The following is a 24998-nucleotide window of genomic DNA, read 5'->3' on the forward strand; positions in this document are numbered from 1 at the left end:
GGAAACTGGAATACTCCAAGGAACTATGGTAGGAAGTCTTGGAGTTTTTGCTTATTAGTTCAGCATGTTGAGCTACTGCTTGATTTGAAGTAGTAGTCAGTGCAAACTATAGGGAATACTTGCTGTGCAAGAACCATTCTGCATCCGTAAAGAAGCAGAACTGTATATACTGATCTTGTTGGTTAGCATTTTTTTCTGCATAGGCAACCAAATAGGGAAAACAGTACAAATATCATCTCATTGTATTTATTTTTAAAAAGACTATTTTAAAAGGTATTTCTCCAGTTCCCTCTCATTAAATAAGTGATCGTTACTCGTAAGTTCTGCTGAGCTTATGCCTTCCTCACAATACTGGACAGAACTTGCATAAATATTAGTCATGAAAGAGTAAAAACCTGTATCTAAAATTATACTCAAAGACATAAAGCTGAAAAATTTAATATACATATTGATAACAGCATGAAGTTGTGTAAAGGCAGGTACAGGCTGAGTATTAGGAGAAAGTGCCTCACGAGAAAGTAAGTTGGGTGCTGGAACAGGCTCCCAGGGTACTTGTCATAACATCAGCTGCTGGAGTTCAAGTAGTATTTGGACAGTGCTCTCAGACAATAGTTCGAGTTTTGGTAATCCTGTGAGGAGCCAGGAGATGGGCTCAATCCCTGTGGATCTCTTCCAACTCAGGATTTTCTGTGATTTGAAGTGGGAGAACAGTAATTTACTTGCAAGATTCTTGTTTTGAAACTAGTTTACTCAAGATTTGTAAATCTGTAGTTGACACATGCCACTGTGAGTTGAGGATGCCACTAGGGGCTGCTGCTGTCCTGAAGTTATTGTTCTCTAATGTTTTCTGGGGGCACTTAAACGTGTTCTTGCTGCGTACTTGGACTATTTTACAAAGCAATTTTTCCTCAATGATCACTTTTAAGATAATAGTACTTTTGAAGAGCAAAATAATATATTAACTTATTTAATCTGTTGTGTCTATTGAATGATTAGTAACCTAATTATGTTGTACTAACTTTTTTTTTTTTAAACTCTCTGTGACCCATATCGTAGAAGTGGAAATTTAATTGAATGTTTGTATGGAAGAATCAACTGTGCTAGAAATATGTATGCAGTTGAGTCCTGAGCTAGCCTCATGGGCCTGGGTACAGGGTCAGTTCCTTCTCTGTGAAGGAGATAATTGCCTCCTTTGGCAATGCTGGATTACTCTGTGCAGTGATGAGGAAACTTCTAAATGTGCTGCTGCTGCTGATAATGGTGTGAGTGTTGCAGATAACCTGGACGGTATTATGGTGGCATTGATTCCACCATGGTGAAGCATTAGAACTTCTGGAGCCTACTTAATCAGAGACTGTTGAGGAGCAGAGGGGGGAGAGTGCTCCCATGAATGCTGTACAGGTGTGTCAGTACACAGAGGTGTCTATCTGAGATAACAGGGCAAGTGGCCTATTTAAGAGGGAGTGCTAGTGAAGATGACATGTACAGTACACCTGTGTGTGGTATTGAAAAGACAATTTCTCTTATCTGTTTTATTTTACAAAGTTGTTAACAGCACACAAAGCATGTTATATTTATCTGGGCTTCTTTCAGTCTGCATAATGGGAGTGTGTTTCTACCATAAATTCAAGCTTAATTGGGTAGGAGAAATTATTTTTCAGGTTTAGTTTACCTTTGTTTACCTTTACTTTAGTTTACCTTTTATTTATTTTCTTTCTCTGAGAATGATACAAAATAGCTTTTGCAGACTGCATGGCAAAAAAACTTAAGTAATGAAAGCTTTGCTTATGATTTTTTTCCCCCTACAGAATAGCCCCCTTCCACGTTTGAAGTACTGCTTCTAGTAGCTGCTGCAGATTTGCTCTATGTAGATGCAGCAGGACAAATACATTCCTACGTGTATGGAAAAAACTCAGACCATATTCTTGCTCTTCTCAGAGGTTATTGTATATATACTTCAACTGGGCCAAGGAAACTACTTAATAAATCTTAAAATAATCCCAATGTAAACAGGTTATTTTTGAATGGAAAATATTTCTGGGATTCCAGGACAAGGAGAATGCTGTGTGCATTGAATTCTGCTACTTGTGTGCATTTCTTTTTTTTTTTTTAAATTTGGAGTTACCATGAAGCTTTTGTGAGTGGAGACATGCTTGCTTCTTTACCATCACTCCCACCAATGTAATCTGGGAGAGAATTAGGTGACAAAGAATGAAAGGAAGGTGTAGTGGGTCCAAAAACTGGTCCTTGAAAGAAGCATTCAAATTTTTTGAGTTTATTTATTATCTGTTGCAATATGTCTGATCACGTGTTCATTGTTCCTATCAAAGCTGCAGTTTAGTTAAAGCATCAGTCCATGGTGTACGCTGTGTTTTACTTTTCACATTGGCATTGTACTTATATTCCTTTATTCAAGTTTTTGTTAGTAGCTTTGGTTTTCTTTTATTTGTGCAAGGCTTACAACTTAATACAACACGTAACATATAACTGTGTTATATAGAAAGGGTCAACTATATAAAATAAAATCAGTTACAAATACAGAGAAGGGCTGGCCATGCACTGTTATCAACAGCATATCAACTGAGGCACAAATTACACTTGTCTGCTTGAGCATAAATTGATTGATTGCAAATCCCTGAAACAACACATTCCCTGAGGTGAATTCTGTAGCAGTTCCCAAAACAGAGGTAGGAGAATTCCAAGTGGAATTGAAGTCCAGATGAAATCCAGTTGAAAAAGTCAACACCTATGGGACTACCCTCAGAAATGGGAGCACTTACTAGCAACTACTGAAATAGAAATTGTACTGTGTTGTTGTCATAAAAACACTTTGCCACAATATACTCTCTTGTGGTAAGTCCTATTGTGGGAACAGAAATAAAGTAACCAAAGAACGAGTATGACATAGATTTTGAACTAGAATATAACTGAATGTTTTTGTGTGATTTGAAGATCACAATTTATTGTATTGCCAGAAGCTGCACCTCTAAAGACATCCTCCAGTGCAGAAGACCAGTGCGCTTGTTCTTGTTGATCCAACTGCCACCCAGCTTGCTTTGGAGGACTAACTTTTTTGTAGGGTTGACGAGAACTCATTCATTCTCTTAGTTAATCCTTTGTTTATCTCCCATTTCTGAGGGTAGTAGCTGATGAGCTGCTTTCACACTCCTGACACTTCTAAAACAGAATCACAGAATCGTCTGGGTTGGTAAGGATCTCAAGGATCATGACTCTTCAACCCCCCTGCCCCAGGCAGGGCCGCTAACCGCCCCATTTAATACTAGACCAGGCTGCCCAGAGCCCCGCGCTGCACAGGGTGATTTTGTGAACTGAACAGACAATTCTGTGAATGCGTTCTTGTGTTATCAATACAAATCACCGTTAGTGAGGAAGTTGGCTGCAAACCTGCATCAATTCAGGTACTTGGCTGCATTTTGTACTTGGTTCTGTGGTGAATGCGAAAGTTCTAGCTGACCTGCACTTCTATCCCTCTTGCCTTGCTGCTGAGAATCCCTGCAGATTTTAATTGTTCACATTTTGCTGCCATTTACTTTGGAAGATAAAATATTTACAGAATGATTATGAAACCTTGGTTCATTTAAAAAATATTCCTGGTCAGCATGACCGGAGCTGAAAAGGACACATTGATCCTGTGATTTCAATAAATACATAGATTCCATATATTGTTTCTCAGTAACCTGTTAAATCATGTGCGTGGGTGCCTGTATGAATACATAAATAGCAAAGGCTTATCTAGCTTAGTCGCTGGCCTACAGAAATGGCTGTAAACCAAAGCTGAGAGCAGAGGGAGAGCACAGTCAGTGTAGATGACACTGACTGCTAATTGGGTTATTATCAGCTAGATAACAACCTGGGTCAGGTGCCAGGTCAACATAACCTGGGCAAAACAAATCTCATCTGTGGTAGTACCATGTACCAGCAGCCAGCCATGACCCAATCTAGGAAAGCAAGTAACACATCTATTTTAAATTTATTGTAAATGCCAAAGTAAAAGTGTTTTACTGTGAAACACTGAAACTTCTGCTCAATCAGACAAAAGGTTTTTTATCAGAGATGCCAAGGTAATACTTAATTTTCTTTACTCCCTGTGAAGAGAAGTTATGATTGCAAAAAGAGAAGTGTTTACATAAACTGATAAAAAACTTGAGAATTCAGCAGAAAACAGCCACGTGTTCCTGAACATTCTTCCATAAAAGTCTCGCTGTGCCTGGCAGAGCCCTATTCACCTTCACTATGAGGGGGATCATACTAGCACTAGTGCTCACCCTTGTGGGTAAGCTTATGCGTCCCTTCTGCATTCCTCTTCCCTGGAATTTCCTTGAGTTCACTGACAACAATTAGGTTTAGACCGGATATAACTCATGTGGTTTTTCTATCTCTTTTTGTAGGCAGCCAGAAGTTCGACATCGGTAAGTACATTTCTACCTATAAACTTGGTGACTTTGTTATGAGGACTATTCATTAGGATATGCTTACAGATTTTGTGTAAATGGCTGTTATTCCCCACAGACCCGGAATTCAGTAACAGAAGGAGTTACGTGTACAGCTATGAAGGTTTTATGTTGAATGGGCTTCAAGAAAGAGGTTTGGGCAAAGCCGGTGTGCGCTTGAGCTGCAAACTAGAGATCAATGGGCTATCAGAGAATGCTTACCTCCTCAAGGTACTGACCACATCTTGTTCCAAACATACCAACCAATACTGAATTTAAGTCACGTTCATTTACTTGTGTTTTGCTCACCTGTGTTCTAAGAACGCCTATGGGAACAGAATTGGTAACTTAGTGCTATAGGTTTCAGGGAATGGTTTGCAAACTGAAGTTTCAGAATTGAGGAGCGATTTACCATCCAATTGCTTACATGTGCTTGTTGTGAAAATTGTAGCAGGGACTTCTCAAGAATTTGTATGCAAAGTAGAGGTGTCAGTACCAGGGATTCTGTTACAAAATGTTCATTTCTAACTTAAGGTGCTTAAGCTTCCTCTGATTTTAAGATTTTATTCAATTTTCAACAAATTTTTCCAAGTCCTGTGGGGAGAAAGGACTTGGGTATGTAAAATGCAACTACACAGATGTAAAGTTATGCAGCTAATTAATAAGCATAGATTGTGTCTACACACTTGGGAAAAAATGTGGAAGGCATCCAAAAGGACGTCTCTCAGGGGTTTTAGAAGAGCTGTAGAATTTCTGTTGTTAATGATGGTAAGATATTAAAATTGTGAGTTAGGGATTGTACTTCTCACTGTTGTCTTCATCTTGAAATTGTTGTGTTGAGTGCCCCAGACTGTGCTCTGTGATACACAACTCAACTTGCAGTAACTTCAACAAAGTCAGTAAAATTGCTTCTGATTTCCATTGTGTTTCTGTACATAGAAGGAAACAGTAAACAAATGAAGAAGTGTTGATTTAATCAACTCACAACTATGGATCAAATATGGTAACTTGTTTAGCCAAAGCAATAAACATTTTGAGAGGACAAGAATTAAAATGAAACATTCTAAGAATATTTTGGGGAGGGGGATTAGAATTAGAATAATTCTACTTTTTAAATGTTAAATTTAGTCTAAAGCAGATCCTGGCACAGCTATTGTAGTTTAAGGCTGAAGTAAAATGGAGGGAATTTCATTTGATTTATTTGAAATGTTATTTTATTACTTTCTGAATGATATTTTTCCCCTATGTAGTTAATGTGACTAAACTGTTCACAATCTTCCCAAGAGTTAACAAGGATGTGTTAACTGCTTCTCTACCACAAAAGAGCAATATTGAGCCCCAGGACTCGTACTGATTTTACAAAGTAAGCAACAGATAGACGAATCAAAGAATCAACACCTACACGGATATCTAAGCCTAAATTTGGAAGGAAGGAGTAGATAACTAGTGATTAGGTCAATTTCTTCTAATCTGTTCACACTTTTAGTACCAGAGTAATTTTATTCACGTCAATATCTATTTTTAATTTCCTCTCAGGTCCGTTCTCCTCAAGTGGAGGAATACAATGGGGTCTGGCCCAGGGATCCATTCACTCGATCTTCCAAAATCACCCAAGCGGTCTCATCGTGTTTCACCCGGCCCTTCAAATTTGAATACAGCAGTGGACGGATTGGAAGCATTTATGCCCCAGAAGACTGCCCAGATCTGTGCGTTAACATAGTGAGAGGAATATTGAACATGTTGCAGATAACTATTAAAAAATCACAGAACGTCTATGAATTACAAGAGGTTTGTGTTCAATTTCTAAAACAACTTTGCTGGAAGGATGCGTTCTGGTTAGGTGCTCTTCGTTTGTGTTTCTCTTTATTTGAATCTCCTTTTAAGCATACATCTTGAAAAACTGTTGTTTTTCATTCACATAGAAAATACGTGTGAACATATGAAGGAATTAGTTTTACTGGAATTCTTTAAAGATGTTTCTTAAATTGCTTTGTTTAAAATGCAATGCCTTCATCAAAAAAGAACCATTAGCTGTATGTGTTTGTTATATAGCTTTTCTGCTGCAGGAACATGATCAGTTTTATTTGTTCATTTTTTGTATTAATTAGTTGATTACTTTTTCTGAGTTCCTTGACTGAACTTAAAATATGTCTATTTCATGTGTTTGTGTCTGTTTTTTAGTTCAGTAGGATTAATTGTGAGCAATGGGTAACAGCTTTCAAAACATAGTTCAGTGAATCCTTATCCAATTTGTCTTCACCCAATACATGGCTCAGTATATCCTTACCCTCCTACTGATACTTCAAAGATTGCTCTCCTGCAGGGAAGTCCTGATACAATTCACAGGTCTGTCTCCCTCTCCTGATCCTTCCAGGCTGGAATTGGAGGTGTTTGCCACACAAGGTATGTCATTCAGGAAGACAGGAAGAATAGCCGAGTATCTGTTACCAAAACCGTGGACTTGAATAATTGCCAGGAAAAGGTGCAAAAAAGTGTTGGGATGGCTTACATCTATCCCTGCCCCGTGGACATGGTATGTGAGACATGGGAAAACCTTCCTCACACCAAGCAGATGGAAAAGATGAGTAACATGAGCCATCTGCCCCATTCACTCTGTGGTCTCTCTGTGCTTCTCTAGAAAGAAAGGCTCACCAAAGGGACTGCTGCTTTCTCCTACAAGCTGAAGCAGTCAGACAGCAGCACGCTAATCACAGAGGTTGTGTCGCAGCAGGTGTATCAGATGTCCCCATTCAGTGAGCCCACTGGGGTGGCTGTCATGGAAGCAAGGTAAGTGGGGTGCAAGGCTGCTTCTCTAAGTGCGAATAATTGCAAGTTCTGATGGTCCCTTTCACTGCCAGTTGAAATGAGAAGAGAAATAAGCCCAGCAGCAGTTGGGTAAAGCTGTAAGTACACATACTTTACGACACCTTTTTATTCTTCTCTGTCCCTTGACAGACAGCAGCTCACCTTGCTGGAGGTGAGAAGCGAGCGGGGCAGTGCCCCAGACATCCCCATGCAGAGCTATGGCAGCCTACGCTACCACTTCCCAGCTGTACTGCCACAGATGCCACTTCAGCTGATCAAGACAAAAAACCCTGAGCAGCGGGTATGGAATTTTTAGGTCTTTGAATCACTCTCCTAATTGAAAATTAAGAGCGACCAGAAATATGATCAGAAATATCAGGGGATTTTTACACGTGTCTTGTGTTGTACAGATAGTAGAAACACTGCAGCACATAGTCCTGAATAACCAACAAGATTTCCATGACGATGTTGCATACAGATTCTTAGAGCTGGGCCAGCTTTGCCGGATAGCAAGTGTTGACACTCTTGAGTCTGTCTGGAGACAAGTTTCAGATAAACCTCGTTACAGGTATTTCACTGTGTGACCTGCTAAGAAATTTTTCATTTCTGGAGACCTGAGAGCTAGACTTCTTTTTCTAACATGCTTGCAGGCGATGGCTCCTGAGCGCAGTTTCTGTGAGTGGCACCACAGAAGCACTGAAATTCCTCAAGACCAGAATTCGCAATGATGACCTCAACTACATTCAGACCCTTCTAACTGTTTCTTTGACTCTCCATTTGATGAAAGCTGATGAACACACACTTCCATTAGCAGCAGTGAGTAGATCTGCATGAATCTTTTCAATTTGATAACGAAAAGAATGTTAATTCATGGCAACCTTTGATTGTAAAGTTCACTAGAGTGGGTTCTCCCTTCATGTATAGCAATTTTGCACAAATGCTGATCCATGATTTTTTTTCTTATTTTAACATATATAAGAAGATAATGCGTCTTCATTTTGCTATAGTGATAGAAGAGCCCTTCTTAACAGCTTCTGAGAAATAGTACCATTTTAGTATGCTGGACTAATGTGCCTTGCCTTCTACAGGCAAATCTTTGTTTGCATGCTGAATAGAATAGCATAATCATTTATACTGAACAGGATTTTTTCCCATCTCTAGTCAGTATTCCTCTTCATAAATAGGAAGCAAAATACATTAACTGACAGTGCTTTGTTAATGTAATTGAGACACACACCGTTCTAAAGACATTCTATTTATTGATTGATGTTCTCCCATGATCTTCACTATGTGTGATGCTCAGCTGAGGAATATCAAATGGCTCTCCATGAACTAATATTTGTGCTTATTTATGTTGAAAACAGTGTGGAACTAAGGTCCTAAGTGAAGCTTGTTAATGAAATGTCTACAGGCTGATTTAATTTGTTTTGATGCGAACAATAATCATTCTGAAATTATCCCACTAGATAAGCTGTGATGATTTTCCTTCTCTGAAAGCTATGCCAAGCATTGTCTTAAATGCTCATTTTAATTTTATTTATTTATTTTCCTTTTCTTTTTTTCTCCCCACAGGATTTAATGAGCAGCTCTCGAATTCAGAAAAATCCTATGCTTCAGCAAGTGGCCTGCTTGGGATATAGTTCTGTAGTCAACAGATACTGTTCTCAGACCTCAGCATGTCCTAAAGAAGCTCTTCAGGTAGACTGCTTCCAATAGCTTGTTAATGTACACTACTTTGGCTTAACTCTTTTTGGATTTGGCATGAAAATGTCAACTGGACATTTTTGATTAACTATCAATTAATTAGACAAACACACATTTCATTGGCTTCCTTTAGAACAAAGGCAATAAATCATTTTACTAAATTAGACAATAATTTCATCACTGAAAACACAGCTTTTGCATCTTTTTTTTTCCTTTCCCCCCGTCCTCCCCCCCCCACCTACAGTCACCACTGGGTATTTTTATTAGAACTGTTTACTTTACTGTGATAGGCTTTTTACTGAGGAACACTATGGACAACGTGTATATATATACATTAGGTGGAAAAGGTTGAACTGTGCTTTGTTGTCCATAGCCCATCCATGACCTGGCAGATGAAGCAATCAGCAGGGGCCGTGAAGACAAAATGAAATTAGCTCTGAAGTGCATTGGCAACATGGGAGAACCAGCCAGCTTAAAGCGTATCATGAAGTTACTTCCAATATCTTCATCCAGTGCTTCTGATATCCCAATCCACATTCAGATAGATGCCATCATGGCCTTGAGAAAGATAGCTTGGAAGGATCCCAAAACAGTGAGTAGCATCTGTCAGGGATTTCTTTACTTAAGGAACTGAAGAAGGAAAATGTATACTCTGAGGGTAATTAATTCAATAAGATCAAATCTGCGGTTTCATTATGTTTGCTTATTTTTAAGTACAACAGAACACAAGCTTATATTTCAGCTAATGTTTTCTGGTAATGTATAATAAATATTGTTCAGTAGGAAGCTTCCAGAAGGACATGAACACTGTTTCTGAAGTCAACCGATAAAACTAATTAAGTCTGATGTTTGTTATATAAGGTTGAAATTTAGCCACCTAGAAGTGGATAATTTAATCTTCCTCAAGAGTCAGGAGGAGAAAGAGACCTTCTGTTGACTTCTCAAGCAAAATACTGCCACAGGGCTGTTTCTTTTAGACCTTTCTCTGAAGTTAAGCGAGTCACCACTGACCTTCCATTGACCACTGGGATTACTTGCATGGCGAGTGTAGGCAAGGCTTTGGCCTTTCAGATGGTGTAGATAGCTAGAGGTGTTATATGATACAGACCTCAGTCACACTGTCTTTGGTAATTCCCAACAACGTGTTTCCTCCCTCCAGGTGCAGGGCTATCTCATCCAGATCCTTGCAGACCAATCACTTCCCCCCGAGGTGCGAATGATGGCTTGTGTTGTTATCTTTGAGACAAGGCCTGCCCTTGCTTTGATCACAACAATAGCTAATGTGGCAATGAAGGAAAGAAATTTGCAAGTGGCGAGTTTTGTATATTCCCACATGAAGTCTTTGTCAAAGAGCAGATTGCCATTTATGTACAACATGTAAGTAGAGACAAGGATAAAGTGTGCTATTTTCTGCATATGCCAACAAACTCATTTTCTTATTCTCATGGAGTGTAGCTTCTTTCTGGATATATTACCTTTCTTTGTTTAGATCTTCAGCTTGCAACATTGCCCTTAAGCTGCTAGGCCCCAGACTGGACGCACTGAACTATGAGTACAGCAAGGTCGTTCAAGCAGGAACTTACTTTGGTGAGTAAAGCATTTCAGCAACTTTAGAAATCCCTTCTTAAGGGTTACCAAGTCCTTTGGACAAATGCAAATTGTCAGCACCCGTGTGGTTTGTATGTAGAAAAGTTTCTCCCTTTAGAACTGCTGCTCTCTGCAAAAAGAGATTCTGTATGATACTTGCTAAGATTGGTTTCTGAAATGTTTAGTTTATTTCTTATTGAAAAATTAATCTATTTTTTCTTACAACTATAGTAGAAGCTTTCTCCCTTTGCTACAGAAATACGTATTTAGCATACTTCAGGTCAGTTCAATGGTCTCTCTTGTTCTATTATTTTCTGGTTTCATTTCCCTGCTGCTCCAGCCTCCTGTCATTCTGTAAAAGATTCTGCAGTTGGATAAGAAATTGAACTAAGTGTGGCAGTTACATATTTAAAAGAACAGGAATAAGTAGTTATTAATTTGAGCCTGAACAATTAAAACTTATGTAATGATGTATCTTAGAGCCAGTAACTGAAAATGCTGCAGAAATACAGTCTTGAATGATGAGTAGAATGGTTAGAAAAATGGTCTTTTGTTTGCTTCCACCCCAGATAACTACAGAGTTGGTGCTGCTGGAGAAATCTTTGTTATGAACAGCCCAGGAACTATGTTCCCATCAGCAATAATTTCCAAATTGATGGCAAATTCTGCAGGTTCAGTGGCTGACCTGATAGAGGTAAATTAGTAATAAAGCAAATAGAACAATTTTCATATTAAAATTTGACTCCTAAGTTTCCACTCTGTAAGTATGTTTCAGACTATTCCTTCTCACACTGTTTTTGTAGGTTGGCATCCGAGTGGAAGGCCTCACAGATGTCATAAGGAAAAGAAACATCCCATTTGCTGAATTTCCCACATACAAGAAGATAAAGGAGCTTGGAAAAGCTGTAGGTGTTTTTAGTAATACAATGTGTGGGTTATATGAGGGGATATTTAGTGAGGCTTATTGTGAAAGTTAAGCTCATCTCAGAGGGTATATTACCAACCAGCAGTCAGTTTGAGTATCTCTGCAGAAGAGGAATCTGCAGTGAGACTGCAGGAGATATTCCTCTTGTAATGTCTGTGATAGCTTTCGCAATCTCGCTGCAGCCCCACTTCCTGCCCACCTCAGGTATGACTGCAGAAGGAGCAGTGAGATGAGGGGAAAGTGGATGTCACAGTACAAATATCTCCCATGCCTGCCAGGTTTTCTCCTCCCTCCATTTTCTCAGTGTAGTTTATAAGAAGTTCTCCTTATCTTCAAGAGAGACGATGATTTGGTGCAGTGCTTTCAAACTGGGTTTAACAGTACAAATGTACCTTCTCTGTATTAAAGTTATTTCACTGTAAATAAGTGAACAGTGATAGGGAGGATGTCTAAAATACCAACACTACACTGTTAACAGAACACCAAGGAAATATGAAGGGCAAAAGAAGGCTGGATTGGTCAGTAATAGTTGTCATTGCCTTGCTAAACTGCCATTTGTAAAGCATTGCATTAAGGAACTTCACTTGTTTCCTGATCTGTTCCCTAGCTGCTGGGATGGAAAGAGCTACCAACAGAAACCCCCTTGATATCAGCCTACTTGAAAATATTTGGCCAAGAAGTGGCCTTCGTCAACATCAACAAGGAAGGCCTGCAACAAGCCATGAAGGTACCAGGGCCCCCTACTTCTCTTTGCAAGGCTTGACACCATTGTCCTTTCATTTCCTCACCTCTTGGACCTCTGTCCTCTGGCAGACTGTAATGGAACCTGCTGATCGAAACACGGCAATGAAGAGAATCATCAGCCAGATCCGCAGTGGCATCGCAGGGCAGTGGACACAGCCAGTGTGGATGGGAGAGCTGCGATACGTGGTTCCCAGCTGCCTCGGCCTGCCGCTGGAGTACAGCTCCTACACCACCGCCCTGGCACGAGCTGCAGTCAGCGGTGGGTTGGGAAGTACGAGGTCTGCTGTGCTAGCAGGTGGGAGGGACAGGCTAGAGAGGCTGGGGAAAGATGTAGGAAAACAAACAAACAAAAAAAGACCTGAATTTTGTAGTGTCTTAAAACACAGGAAGAGAGGTAGTGAAGGTATTAAAAAAGAAGCTGGGCACACATGAAAGCGGTGAGAGCTGTCACTGTGCTGGGAGGTCAGGCTGCCGCTCCAGGGGACAGCGACAGGTTGGAGGGATGGCCTGACAGGACCGTGCTGAATCGTGGCAAAGGGACAGAGCAACCCCCGTGAGTGTGCAGACTGGCTGTTGTCCAGGTAGCAGCAGCAGCTTTGCAGAAAAGTGCCTGGGAGGCCTGCTGGACAAGCTGACGGTGAATCGGCAGCGTGCCCTTGTGGTAATGGACGCCAACTGCATCCTTGGCTGCCAAAGTAAGTCCGAAAGGCTTTTTCTCCTTAGCACGTTTGAGGCTGCACCAGAAGTTCTGTGCCCAGTTCTGCGTCCTCAGTGCAAAGCCTGGCAGCAGCACAGAAACGGTTGGAGGCCGAAGCATCTGAACACAGAACAAGTTTTCTGTATATTTTTTTCTTTTTCAGATTTGGAAAAAGACCTTTTATCTCAAAGTCATGATCTGTTTTTCAGCAATTTTCATTGTATTAAGAGAAAATATTACCTCTTCCTGAAAACTGCATCTTGCTTACATTCAAGTCCTTTCTTTTAATTTTACTATTTTAAAATGCTGTTCTGTCTTCTGCAGTTGATGGAAAGATGACTCCACCTTTAACTGGAGATTTTAGACTTTCTCAGTTGCTTGAATCCACCATGCAGATTCGGTCTGACTTAAACCCCAGGTATGGCGGATTTCTTAGCCTTAATTGTAGATGGAAGTTTGTTGTTTCTTTTTTTTTTTTTTTTTTTTTTTTTTTATGACAGAGAACTCAACGTAAAAATGAACACCTTTCTTACATACAACCACATCGCTCTATTTCAGTTTATACGTGCATACAGTTGCAACGATGGGTGTCAACACAGAATACTTTCAACATGCTATTGAAATTCAAGGCGAGGTCCAGACAAGAATGCCAATGAAGTTTGATGCCAAGATAGATGTGAAATTGAAAAACATTAAGATTGAAACAAACCCATGCCGTGAGGATACTGAGATAGTGGTTGGAAGGTACGATGGCATTACTTCAGGATAATTTCTGTTGTTGAAACCTTATGAAGTTCATGATTCACTGACATTTTATGGAGGTTTCTAGACAAGCAATGTGATAGATAATCTTCAGGATAAAGGGCAAAGAAGAGAAATAAAGGAGTTGAAAGTCAAAAGATGCCTCAAATATTTAGGGGCTTAATTTTTATTTTAATTTATTTATTATTTTACTAATTCTTTTTTTTTTTAAATATTTTTATTTCCAAATAAATGTCTCTCTTTTTGGAAATTTATTTAAATTTACCCATACTTTGAAAACTGCCTGTGATGTTCCTCGTGACCTCTTAATTGTCTTTAACAATATTTATACTAACAGTTGCATATACAGTTCCCATGTTCAAGGAACATACTTCTGTCATAATACTTGACAGAGACAGGACAATAATTTGTTTAATCCAAATACATGGGTTTACCACTTTCTATGTATGTTTTCACAGACATAAGGCTTTTGCTGTATCAAGGAACATAGGAGAACTAGGTGCTGAAAAGAGGACCTCAATTCTGCTGGGAGATGCTCCATTAAAAATTATGGAAGAACCTTTCCAAACATCAGAGAGGACTTCCAGGGAACATTTCACAATGGTAACCTATTCTTTTTGGCTTGCACAGCTACCCTTACCCTTTATGTGCTATCTATACCTGCAGTTTTACTCTTGCCTAAGATATGCTCTCAGTGGCATTCACATGCTCATCTCCACTACAGCAAGAGCCTGACAGCATGCCAAGGAAACAGTCCCATGGTTCTCAAGAAGATCTTCATCATAGCACAGGAAAAAGAACACACAAACGAGATATTTGCCTCAAAATGCATCGTCTTGGTTGCCAGCTTTGCTTTTTCAGAAGGTCAAGAGATGCCAGTTTCATAAAGAATACATATTTGCACAGATTAATTGGAGAACATGAAGCTAAAATAGTTTTGATGCCAGGTACAATACTGATCACAAACCTCTTCTTCTTAGGTTTGTTAGTGCCCCTTTAAGCGGTATAATTTTTTAATCTGTGCAATTTGTGTGCAGTTCCTACCGATGCTGATATTGACAAAATTCAGCTGGAGATTCAGGCAGGATCTAGAGCAGCTTCCGAAATAATTCATGAGGTAAACTCAGAGTCTGAGGAAGAGGATGAATCATCTCCGTATGAGGATATTCAAGCTAAACTGAAGAGGATTCTAGGCATTGAAAATGTGTTCAAGGTAAGAGACTTGGAGCCTGCAAGGGGAGGATATTTTCCAGTAAATAAAGCCGTAAAGGATTTGAAGGCTAGGGTGGAAAACTGGCATGGGAAAGCCAGGATGGGGTTGCTTTGAAAGGTGCCAGTGCTGTGAGCCCATGTCACATCTGAAGAGACTGACCTGAGGGGTGCATCCAGTTGGGGCTGGTCCTCCTCGCTGGGGCAGATCTTGGAGGGGAAGAGTGAGCTTCCATGGTGAGGCAGGAAAGGCTGTGGTGAGCAGCTTGTCTGACACCCACAGATTTTTCACGTTGTAAATACAGAAACAGATGTTTCCCCTCTCGTAATTTCCTATGATTTGTTTTGCAGGTTGTAAACAAAACACGGCACCCGAAAAATCAACCATCTAAGAAAGGAAACGCTATGCTAGCAGAGCTTGGGACAGAGCCCAATGCAAAAACTTCCTCCAGCTCATCTTCTGCTTCCTCAACTGCCACCTCTTCTTCCTCATCTTCTGCCTTCTCTCCTAATCGTAAAAAGCCTATGGATGAAGAGGAGAATGATCAAGTAAAGCAAGCTAGAAACAAAGATGCAAGCAGCAGCAGCAGTAGTAGCAGCAGCAGTAGTAGCAGCAGCAGTAGTAGCAGCAAGAGCAGTAACAGCAAGAGCAGCAGTAGCAGCAGCAGAGGCAGCAGCAGCAGTAGCAGCAGCAAGAGCAGCAGCAGCAGTAGCAAAGGTAGCAATAGTAAGAGCAGTAGCAGTAGCAGCACAACAAGGAGTCGCCATAGCCATCAGTCAGGGCGCCTAAATGGCAGCAGCAGCAGCAGCAGCAGCAGCAGGTCAGTGAGTCACCACAGCCATGAGCATCACTCAGGACATCTGGAAGATGACAGCAGTAGCAGCAGCAGCAGCAGCAGCAGCATGCATTCCAAAATATGGGTAACTAATATTTGTCAGTAAATTGAATGATGCTGATAGCATTTGTGAATTGTATTCTTCATGGCAGCTGGCTTTGTATCAAGTTTTTAATTGACACTGTAAATATTAGCAACATAAAATTTTAACATCTATTCTGCAAACGCAGTTGCAGTGTCAGTAAGGTACAGCTCAGCTGTCCCTGTTAGAGCATCTCAAAAGTTTCTGCAAGTTTGCTGAGACTTTTGTTGTAGGTAGGGAAGCATGTTTCACCAGTGTATTGCTTTCTGTCTGTACAAATTGCTTGTTTATATCTTTATTTTGCAGTAAGAACATTAATGCTTTATATAAACTATTTCAACCATTTTGACTACTGCATTATGTGCTTATAACTAAGCGTACAGAGCTATGCATGAATGATAATTACTAACATTCTGACTTAGTTCCCAGTGCTCAGATTTGAATACAATTGCAGCATTTCTTTTCTTCCAAGGCTTTTCATCTCCTTCTTATTGTTTTCAAAGGGGCGTCATGAGATTTATCAGTATCGCTTTAGATCAGCACACAGACAAGAGGTGAGTTTTCCATTCTTAGTTAATTGAGTTTGGAATCTATTACGAGCTAAATTAAAACCTTGAAGTCCACGTGTTGTCTTTGCTGAGGGAAACTGCAGTACTGATAACACCAAATCAACTGTGATAGTTCTTCCGAGACTGATATCAGTAATAAGCTCCATAACAAAGGATATTCTGCAGCACTGCCTAGTGCAGTTTCTTCATGTGTAATTTTAAATTACTTTCATGAGCATGATGTATTTTCTTCCTGCAGTTCCCCAAAAGAAAACTTCAAGGTGACAGAGTTACCAGTAGATACTCCTCCTCTACCAGATCCAGCCATGACACATCCCGTGCTGCTTCCTGGGTTAGTTGCATCATTTCTAGGGACTTTTGACATCTTGGGAGAGTGGCAGAGTGGCCGTGCATTTGCAGTAATTGTGCAGCTAGGGCAATGGGAACAGAGAAACACCAAATTGTCAAGTTCTGAATATCAGTCAAGAGTGAGATTCAAACTGTAGATCTCCTACATGCCTTTCATGGTTCAGTCATTTCATGGTGAGCATGGTATAGTTCAGTAAATGGCACAAATTCTGGCTTATCTCAAATATTGTGATGAGATCCTTCTGTGCTTGCAGGGGCACATTCATGCTAAGGCATATGCATGAGAATTTACAGGCACACGTAGATATATGTGCAGTACATACACTGCTATATATTTGTAGTTCCCTTTTTTATTTGCTAGATCTTGCATTTAAAATGCTCCATAGCAACTCCTTTGTAATGTTGTTCTTTGCAAACTTTGTCCCCCTTCTTAGCCTAAGTTTCTGGGTGACATCAAAACCCCAGTGTTAGCTGCTTTTCTCCGTGGCGTTAGTAACAATAAGAAGACAGGAGGCCTCCAGCTTGTTGTATACACTGATATGGACTCCGTCAGGCCGCGGATGCAGGTATTTGTGACAAACCTCACAGATTCAAGCAATTGGAAGCTCTGTGCAGATGCTTCGGTCCTCAATGCTCACAAGGCAGTGGTAAGGCTCAAAAAATTGTCACATGCAACCATATACATAGCAATAAAATAATGTTCCATGTTTTTAAAAACGGACGGCTTTTCACTCCACTGTAGGCTTACCTGAAATGGGGCCGGAATTGCCGGGACTACAGGGTTTCTACTGAGCTGGTAACTGGACGGTTTGCTGGGTACCCTGCTGCACAAGTGAAGCTGGAGTGGGTCAAGGTTCCTTCAAGTGTCAGATCAATGGTTGAATGGTGAGGTTTTAACCTTTAATGCACTTGTATATGATGTTGGTCAAATGTGAAAAATCAGTATCCACCCATGAAGTTCTAGGGAATAAAGTACCAGCTATTTTTGAATTCTGTAAGCTGTCTGAGTACTGCCTTTGGACACAAAACCTAAATGGGAGATATCGCCATCCTGTGTACAGTAATTCCTTGCGCTGGTTATAATGAAAACCAGCAGGTTCTTTCTCTGAACACTGATCAGTAAAGCAGGGAGTGGTTATGGGAATGTGGCCAGTGATCCTGAAGAACCTGTATGCCACTTCTGCACGAATGTGAGGCTGCCTGGTTTGGATGAGTGCCCTTTTTTGCCTCTCTGTTTGACCAGATCTTTCCTTTTTGAAGGTTCTACAAGCTTGTCCCCGGGGCTGCATTTATGCTGGGATTCTCTGAGAGAATGGGCAGGAATCCTTCTCGACAAGCCAGGATGGTTGTGGCTCTAACTTCTCCAAGGACATGTGATATTGTTGTCAAGCTGCCTGATGTAAATATGAAACGCTGTTATTGCTCTCCTATGTTTTCCTCATAGAAAAGTGAGATTGTTGGTGTTGTTCAATTATACAGGGCCAATTCTTAGAAGGAAAAGCTAAGTAAAGTAAGCATCAGTGTAAATGATGAAAACAGCTCTTTTGAGTTTTCAATCTTTTTATATTTCATCAAAGAATATTCATACAGTGTTTTTGTTCTTGCAAAAAGAGTGTGGTGGGTACTCATGAAGACATGCATTTCCATCTGTGGGAGCTCCCTAAGTGTTCACATAAACACATTTGAAAAGGAAGTAATACATTCGCTCATAAATACTAACTGAATTATGACCCATGCCATGAAAGAAAATTGTACACAGAAGCAAAAAAATCTCATGCACAGTGAGTCAGATGAACACAGTTCATAAATTCACATAAATTCTTTGTCAACCAAGGCAGAAGAGACTGAAATTCATTTCCATATAGGAGAAAAAGTTATCTCAGCTTTTTGTTGTGAATACTTGGTACAACTACACTTCTACAGTGTTTCCAAATTCTTTTTCAGATGACCCTCTATCAAGAAGCCATGAGGCTTCCTCTATCACTCCCTGTGGGTCCAAGGATCCCAGCTTCAGAGCTGCAGCCTCCGATCTGGAATGTCTTTGCTGAAGCCCCCTCTGCAGTGCTCGAGAATTTGAAAGGTCAGAGTTGGATCAGGTTCAGAAGCAGGATGTCCTCAGTTTCTGGAATTAATTTGAACATCTTCTGATTTTTAGTTTTTTTTCTGGGATTATTTGTCTCCAGTCTATTAGGAAATGGGATGCAATAGTGCAAGGATGGTTCAACTAGGAGAGAATATTGTGTATATATAGAGAAAGCATTTCAGGGAAATCGAGTCTGACAATTATCTGAAGTGGTAACATGACCTTTCTGGCAATTATTTTGTTAGGCAGAGGACTGTTTTTCACGCATTTTTTTAGAAGTTATGGGTGGCTGGTGGCAAAAAGTCTCTATAGTCTATACAAAAATATCATAGAGAGAAAAAAAAAATAATATAGCGCTAAAAATACAACATGGCCTCTAATGGCTTTTCTTAACAGAAAAGCAAATATTCACTGGCATTTTATTTAACCAGCTCGCTGCTCAGTTTCGCACAACAAGATCACAACCTTTAATGAAGTCAAGTTCAACTATTCGATGCCAGCAAGCTGCTATCACATCTTGGCTCAGGATTGCAGCTCTGAGCTTAAGTTCCTGGTGATGATGAAAAGTGCTGAAGAAGCTACAAACCTTAAAGCCATCAACATCAAGATTGGCAGTCAGTAAGTAACTTCTGCCAACTGCCATTGCATGAGGGACTGCGTTGTCCACATTGAGTGGAAGAGAAGCTTGGATCTAAGCTTTGCTCAGCTTTGTTCAGCAGCCCATGGTTTTTCAGCATTTTCCTTATTTACTTGCTATGCATACTGAACATGATGCCTATGATGTTGTTATCCTGCATTTCAGGTGACAGAAATGCCCCGATGTAATTTAAACAGTTGGAATGTGCTTATGTTGTGACCGGTGATATTTAGTGAGCAAGAAAATTGCTAGGTCAGTGTATGTGTATAAATGTGACACAAACAGGATAAGAACTCTCTTCTTCTTAACAGCGAAATTGACATGCATCCTGTGAACGGACAGGTGAAACTGCTGGTGGACGGGGCTGAGAGCCCCACAGCCAACATTTCCCTCACATCTGCTGGTAAGTGGCGCAGCATTTCTTTGGTTTCATTTTTATGTGTATGTTAGGAGAAAGAGAGGAAGACTAGACAAAAGAATTGTATCAAAGATCTTCCATAAGTTTGTGTTCTATAACTATTTATACCCTTTGCTGTCAGGTTGTTACTTAAAAATTTGCATGTTACTCGCTTGCATGTGAATGTTTACAAAGATCAATTGGAGCATGAAATACTTGAGGTGGCCAAGCAAAGTAAAGCGTAACTACTGTTTCATATATTGCTGTGGCTTCCACCGGGGCTCCAAATTGGAGAAGTGTATCAGTTATGGAATAAAACCTTGCTTGATAAAACCTTCACCACCCTCATAGATACAAGATGTTCTCATTTTGCTTCATAGGTATACCTCTGGTTGGCATTCTGAAGTCTGCCAGGAATAAATACAGAGAACTGTGCATATACAGGAAAACCAGGCTGCTTTCTTATTTCCAAGCAGGGATATTTTTTCTGTAAAAGGACACAGGAGGACATTGTTTCATTCTTCGCTGCACAGTTGGGGACAATGCACAATGCAGATGCTCTCTGACTATGTATCTGTGGTACAGGATTCAGGATAAATCTTTCTGAAATTGCGTTAGCATCTGCCAGTGCAGTGCTCTGCCCTAATTATTATGTACTTAGTGAGCAGTAATTGTGCTAAAAATGTCCCCAATGACAATCGTGTTGTTTTTTTGTATTTTCTTACTCCAATGCAGTGTAGTCAGAGTTTTAAATAGCTGCACAACAGCACAGGTATTATAAGCAGCTCTGTAAGCCTTTCTAGGAATAAATATGATATGCTAATAACCCCAAGAAAAATAAGTAAACCTGTGATAATTAAAATTATTTTCCAACTTTTTACAAACACTTATTATCCATGTGTACACTCTTCTTTATTTTTTTTTACAGTTCTTGAGAACTAGTGAAGAATTCAAAGCAAAAGAGGCAAAAGAGCATTTTTTAAAACGATAGCTACTTTTTTCTCTATTAGAGGAGACAGTTTGGGTCTGTTTGAAGTGTTTTTTCTTTTTTAAATTATTATTATTATTTATATTCTGTTCTTCCTCTAGGTGCTTCTCTGTGGATTCACAATGAAAACCAAGGGCTTGTACTTGTTGCCCCAGCCTTTGGTATTGATAAATTGTACTTCGATGGACAAATATTCTCGGTATAGTTTCCTCTTCATAAATCTAGATGGCATATTTCTGTAGGATCTCCTTACATCTGTATGTGTGAGTGCAGTACTGTGCAGCAGCAAAGCTAAATCCGTCCAGGCCCTGACCCCCCCAAAAAAAAACTTAAAAGGAGATAATGCAGCCAGTGCTGCAGAGTTCTTCTCTGTGTTTCTTAATAGGACATCCAAGAATTCTTCACCAATACTAATTTATTCTTGCAGCAAGTGTGTGCTGGAAAATGGGTCTGTGAGCATACATAGTCTGAGTCAGCAGTGTATCTGCAAGAAGAAAAAAGAGTTTTCAACTTCTGTCCATGTTTGAAAAGCTGTGCTAGGAAAGTAGGAAACAGAAATGTAAGAAAACCAGTATTATCATACTGCATCTATCACCTACTAGAAAACATCAATCATACAGAAGCTTCAGAATAATAGTCAAAACTAATAATTACTTAATAAGCTAGCCAGGCTCAGCAGATTTTAAAGGCTGCAACAGAGCTAAAGGCATCATGGAAGTTTGCTATCTGACTGTGAGGTACATGTGAGTTCTTAGCAAAGAAGAAAAGCATTTATATGTTTGTGTGTTGCCATGCTGGAACTAGATGATCTTTGAGGTCCCTTCCAATCCAAGCCATTCTATGATATGCTATGATACTGAAAGGCACATACATAGCAAAAATCTGTCCCACATTGTTGTTATGTTTGTTTGTTTTAAATTTGAAATGTTTTTTACTTTTCTTTTCCTTGAAGATTCAAGTTGCTTTATGGATGGCAGGGAAAACATGTGGAATCTGTGGAAAATATGATGCAGAATGTGAACAGGAGTATTGGATGCCCAATGGATATCTAGCTAAAGGCGCTGTGAGCTTTGGTCATTCTTGGATCTTGGAAGAAGCGCCCTGTAGAGGAGGTATGAAAGCTATTATTAATTTAATTTAGTATCATTTAAAAAATTTTAAATCTGTAAATATATTGGGAAAAACATTTATAAAGGTCTCACTCTTCAGTTACATTAAATATAACCAATATTTTTCAGCTTAGAAAGGAATAAGAAATTACAAGTTAGTCAAATCCAAAAAAAACCTAATCGGTTGAAATGAATCAAGCTGAAATGAAGCCACGGTTTAGAAGCGAAAACTATGAAGAAGAAGGTTAAATTAAAAAAGTAAGAAAATAAATTCACATGGAATTTCTGGTGTAAGCAAATAGCACTTTCTAGCCAACATTTGATCCACCAAAAAAGCAGATGGGGATTAGTAATTACTATGGCTCACCACCTGAGTTTCAAACCAGTGCAACCTGTCAAACATTTGAGCACACAAGTAGCTCCAGGGACTTAATTACGTAGTTGAAGGAAAAAATAAAAGGGCTATATTTTAAGTGCTTCAGTAGATTAGGATCTTACAGTGTGCTCCATTCTCTCAGCTGAGGTTATGGTACAACAGCATCCAATGGAGGAGGGAGGAGAACAAGCACATTGGCTCTGTGAACCTGATGGGAAGGACTTACTTATTATCTGGAGATGACTTTCACATGTCCAGCTGTATATCAACTGTCATTCTTCTGTGTGTCTTCATAAAGAATACCTGGCATCAAACTTGCTTTAGATGTATGTGCAGTACACAGGCATGCACACAACAAAATTCATGCTATTGCTGCTTGCTACACTCTGTGTTTCCCTTCAGCATATGGTGAAAATGACTGACATGCTGTGAATAAAGCTTAGATGTGGTTCATTTAGCCACTCACACACTTGTAACTTGTCCTGGGAATCCAAAATGAGACCAGTATTACCAGCTGGCAGCAGTGATCTTTGCTCTCTCTGCAGCAGTTTTGAGTCTGAATGACGGTGGTAATAGTGTAATTCTTTGGTTATTGTTTTTACTTGTTTGGAAACACCCCTCTCCTCTTTCTACTGATGAATACTCAAAGCCTTTGAATGTGGTTTGGCAGCTATTCAGTGAGCCAGTTTACTTTGCAAAATGTTTATTAGAATGTATTCCAGACTGTTTTTACATGTTAATCTAGAAATTAAGCCAGTTACAGTTGAAATTAACTTTCAATAACTCCAATCTAATTAGCTGATTTGAAAAGCTTATCAGTCAGTGATGCAGTACTGCTTTGCTTATGATCAACATTCAGTCTTTATAAAAGCAATTTGCTTGCAAATTGGCAGATGGGTCAGTCTGGGGAGATCTGAAGATTTTGCACTTAAGAACATAAACTACCATCAGTGATTCTCTTACAGCTTGTAAACTGCATCGTTCATTCGTGAAGCTTGAGAAGACGGTTCAGCTTGCGGGTGTTGATTCCAAGTGCTACTCTACAGAGCCTGTGCTGCGCTGTATGAAGGGATGCTCTGCTACCAAGACAACTCCAGTCACTGTTGGTTTCCACTGCCTCCCAGCTGGTATGTCCACAGAAATTGTAATTTTGTAATTGTAATTGTTGTAATTTTACTGCTTTTCATGGCAGTGGCATTTAAAATCTAAACTGATCTCCTCTTCACGATCCTTGAATCTAACATTGTAAGGAGAGGGTAAGAGCACAGTCAACATGTGACTCAGCTGTATTGCAGCGTGTGATGATTCAGGATCATGTTCCACACCTTGAAACAGTGATCCTCATCCTGTCTGTTTTCATTTATCACTGCCTTTGGGCATAATCCTGTTTTCCTGAGCTGATTTAGGCCATAGAGGGGCAGGTGTGAACAGGATTCCTGCCCACAGGTGTGATGATACCGGAACATATCCCTTCTACAAGCATATTGTAGAGATATTGCGTATCAAAGATATTAGATTAGATAGATATAGATTATATTGATTATATGTTTGTGTGCGTTTTCAAAGTGTGCTTTCCTTTAAGACCACAATTTCTTTTTCTAAATGTATTTTTAATATAATTCTACATGGAAGAACTGGTTTCCAATGTAGAAATGACTTATTAAGTAAGTGCCTTTCCTGGAACGTCTCAGCTTGACTTAGCCGAGTATAAATATGGATGACAGCAAGGAGAAGCCAAGCCTGGTTTAATTAATGATGAGTGCATGGTAAATGCTATACCTTGCAAAACTGTTTCTAAAACATGCTGCTTGCTTTCCATTTCTTGTTAATCATCAGATTCAGCTACGAGCACGGCTGACAAACAGATGAAGTTCGACCAGAAGTCAGAGGACATGCAGGATACTGTTGATGCACACACAGCATGTTCATGTGAGAATGAAGAATGCAGTACATGAAGCTGTACATTGCAGCACTGGAGAATACAGAAACATTTTAGTTTTTATTGTGTGGTGTAAGAAGACTCATCTCAAGAAGCAATGGAAACATTAAATTAAATGTTTAAAGATGTGTGGAATTTTCCCAAGTAATTTAAAATATTAAACTTTATTATTGTAGAAACTATTCTAATTGCCTATAACTATCTGATTTCATAATAAATACATGCATGGAAAAACCAGTGAAGGTTTCCTTCTTTCACTGACTGTGGCAAGAGGATGTCTGCAATGCTTCTCTTCACCCCAGTCGAGGCTGTGGCAGCCTGCTGTGTAGGTGGTCATCAGGTGAGGGTCTGTGGCAAGCCCCACCTGCGATATGGGTTGAGTGGAGTGGCAGAAGCTGCCTACCAGGCTCCAGCTTGTTTCCCTGTGCTTCCTTCCCTGGTGCGGAGATCCTGGGCACCACAGTAGGAATTGGTTGGTTCTGGGTGAGACAATGCCCTATGCAGCAGCAATGCGAAGAGGTGCTCTGCAGTGATAGTGTGGTGAGCCTGCGCTGTCGTAGGGAACAGCTTTCAGGGAATGAACCTGAACCTCAAGTGTATGGACAAGGTTGCTCTGAGGGAGGCAGGAAATGTGACGTTCCTGACACACAGCACACAGAAGCTGGTGTGAGTCAAGAGTCTCTGGGCAGACCTGGGGTGCAAAGCCCACCCGCAGCAGATCTCTCTGGGCATGGTGAGGGATGTACTCGG

General features: G+C 40.0%; 1 protein-coding gene across 1 annotated transcript; it reads left to right on the top strand.

Moving 5' to 3' along the window:
- The first annotated feature begins 4230 nt into the window (after positions 1–4230).
- On the top strand, positions 4231–24467 carry LOC116236205 (vitellogenin-2). The gene is made up of 35 exons (XM_090146434.1): positions 4231–4294; positions 4410–4430; positions 4531–4682; positions 5988–6239; positions 6826–6984; positions 7090–7238; positions 7407–7557; positions 7667–7824; positions 7907–8072; positions 8829–8954; positions 9334–9552; positions 10120–10337; positions 10450–10547; positions 11117–11241; positions 11351–11452; positions 12080–12199; positions 12286–12475; positions 13238–13331; positions 13472–13657; positions 14134–14278; positions 14400–14622; positions 14713–14888; positions 15236–15805; positions 16306–16356; positions 16610–16702; positions 17154–17366; positions 17462–17604; positions 17980–18118; positions 18664–18799; positions 19234–19420; positions 19751–19842; positions 20926–21023; positions 21777–21936; positions 23275–23436; positions 24146–24467. The coding sequence occupies exons 1-35, from the start codon at positions 4255–4257 to the stop codon at positions 24262–24264; spliced, it is 5433 nt and encodes a 1810-aa protein (XP_090002560.1). The 5' UTR covers positions 4231–4254; the 3' UTR covers positions 24265–24467.
- Positions 24468–24998: the final 531 nt, after the last annotated feature.

Source organism: Phasianus colchicus, chromosome 9 (genome assembly GCF_987193195.1).
Source record: "Phasianus colchicus chromosome 9, bPhaCol1.hap1.1, whole genome shotgun sequence".
NCBI classification, from domain to species: Eukaryota; Metazoa; Chordata; class Aves; order Galliformes; family Phasianidae; genus Phasianus; species Phasianus colchicus.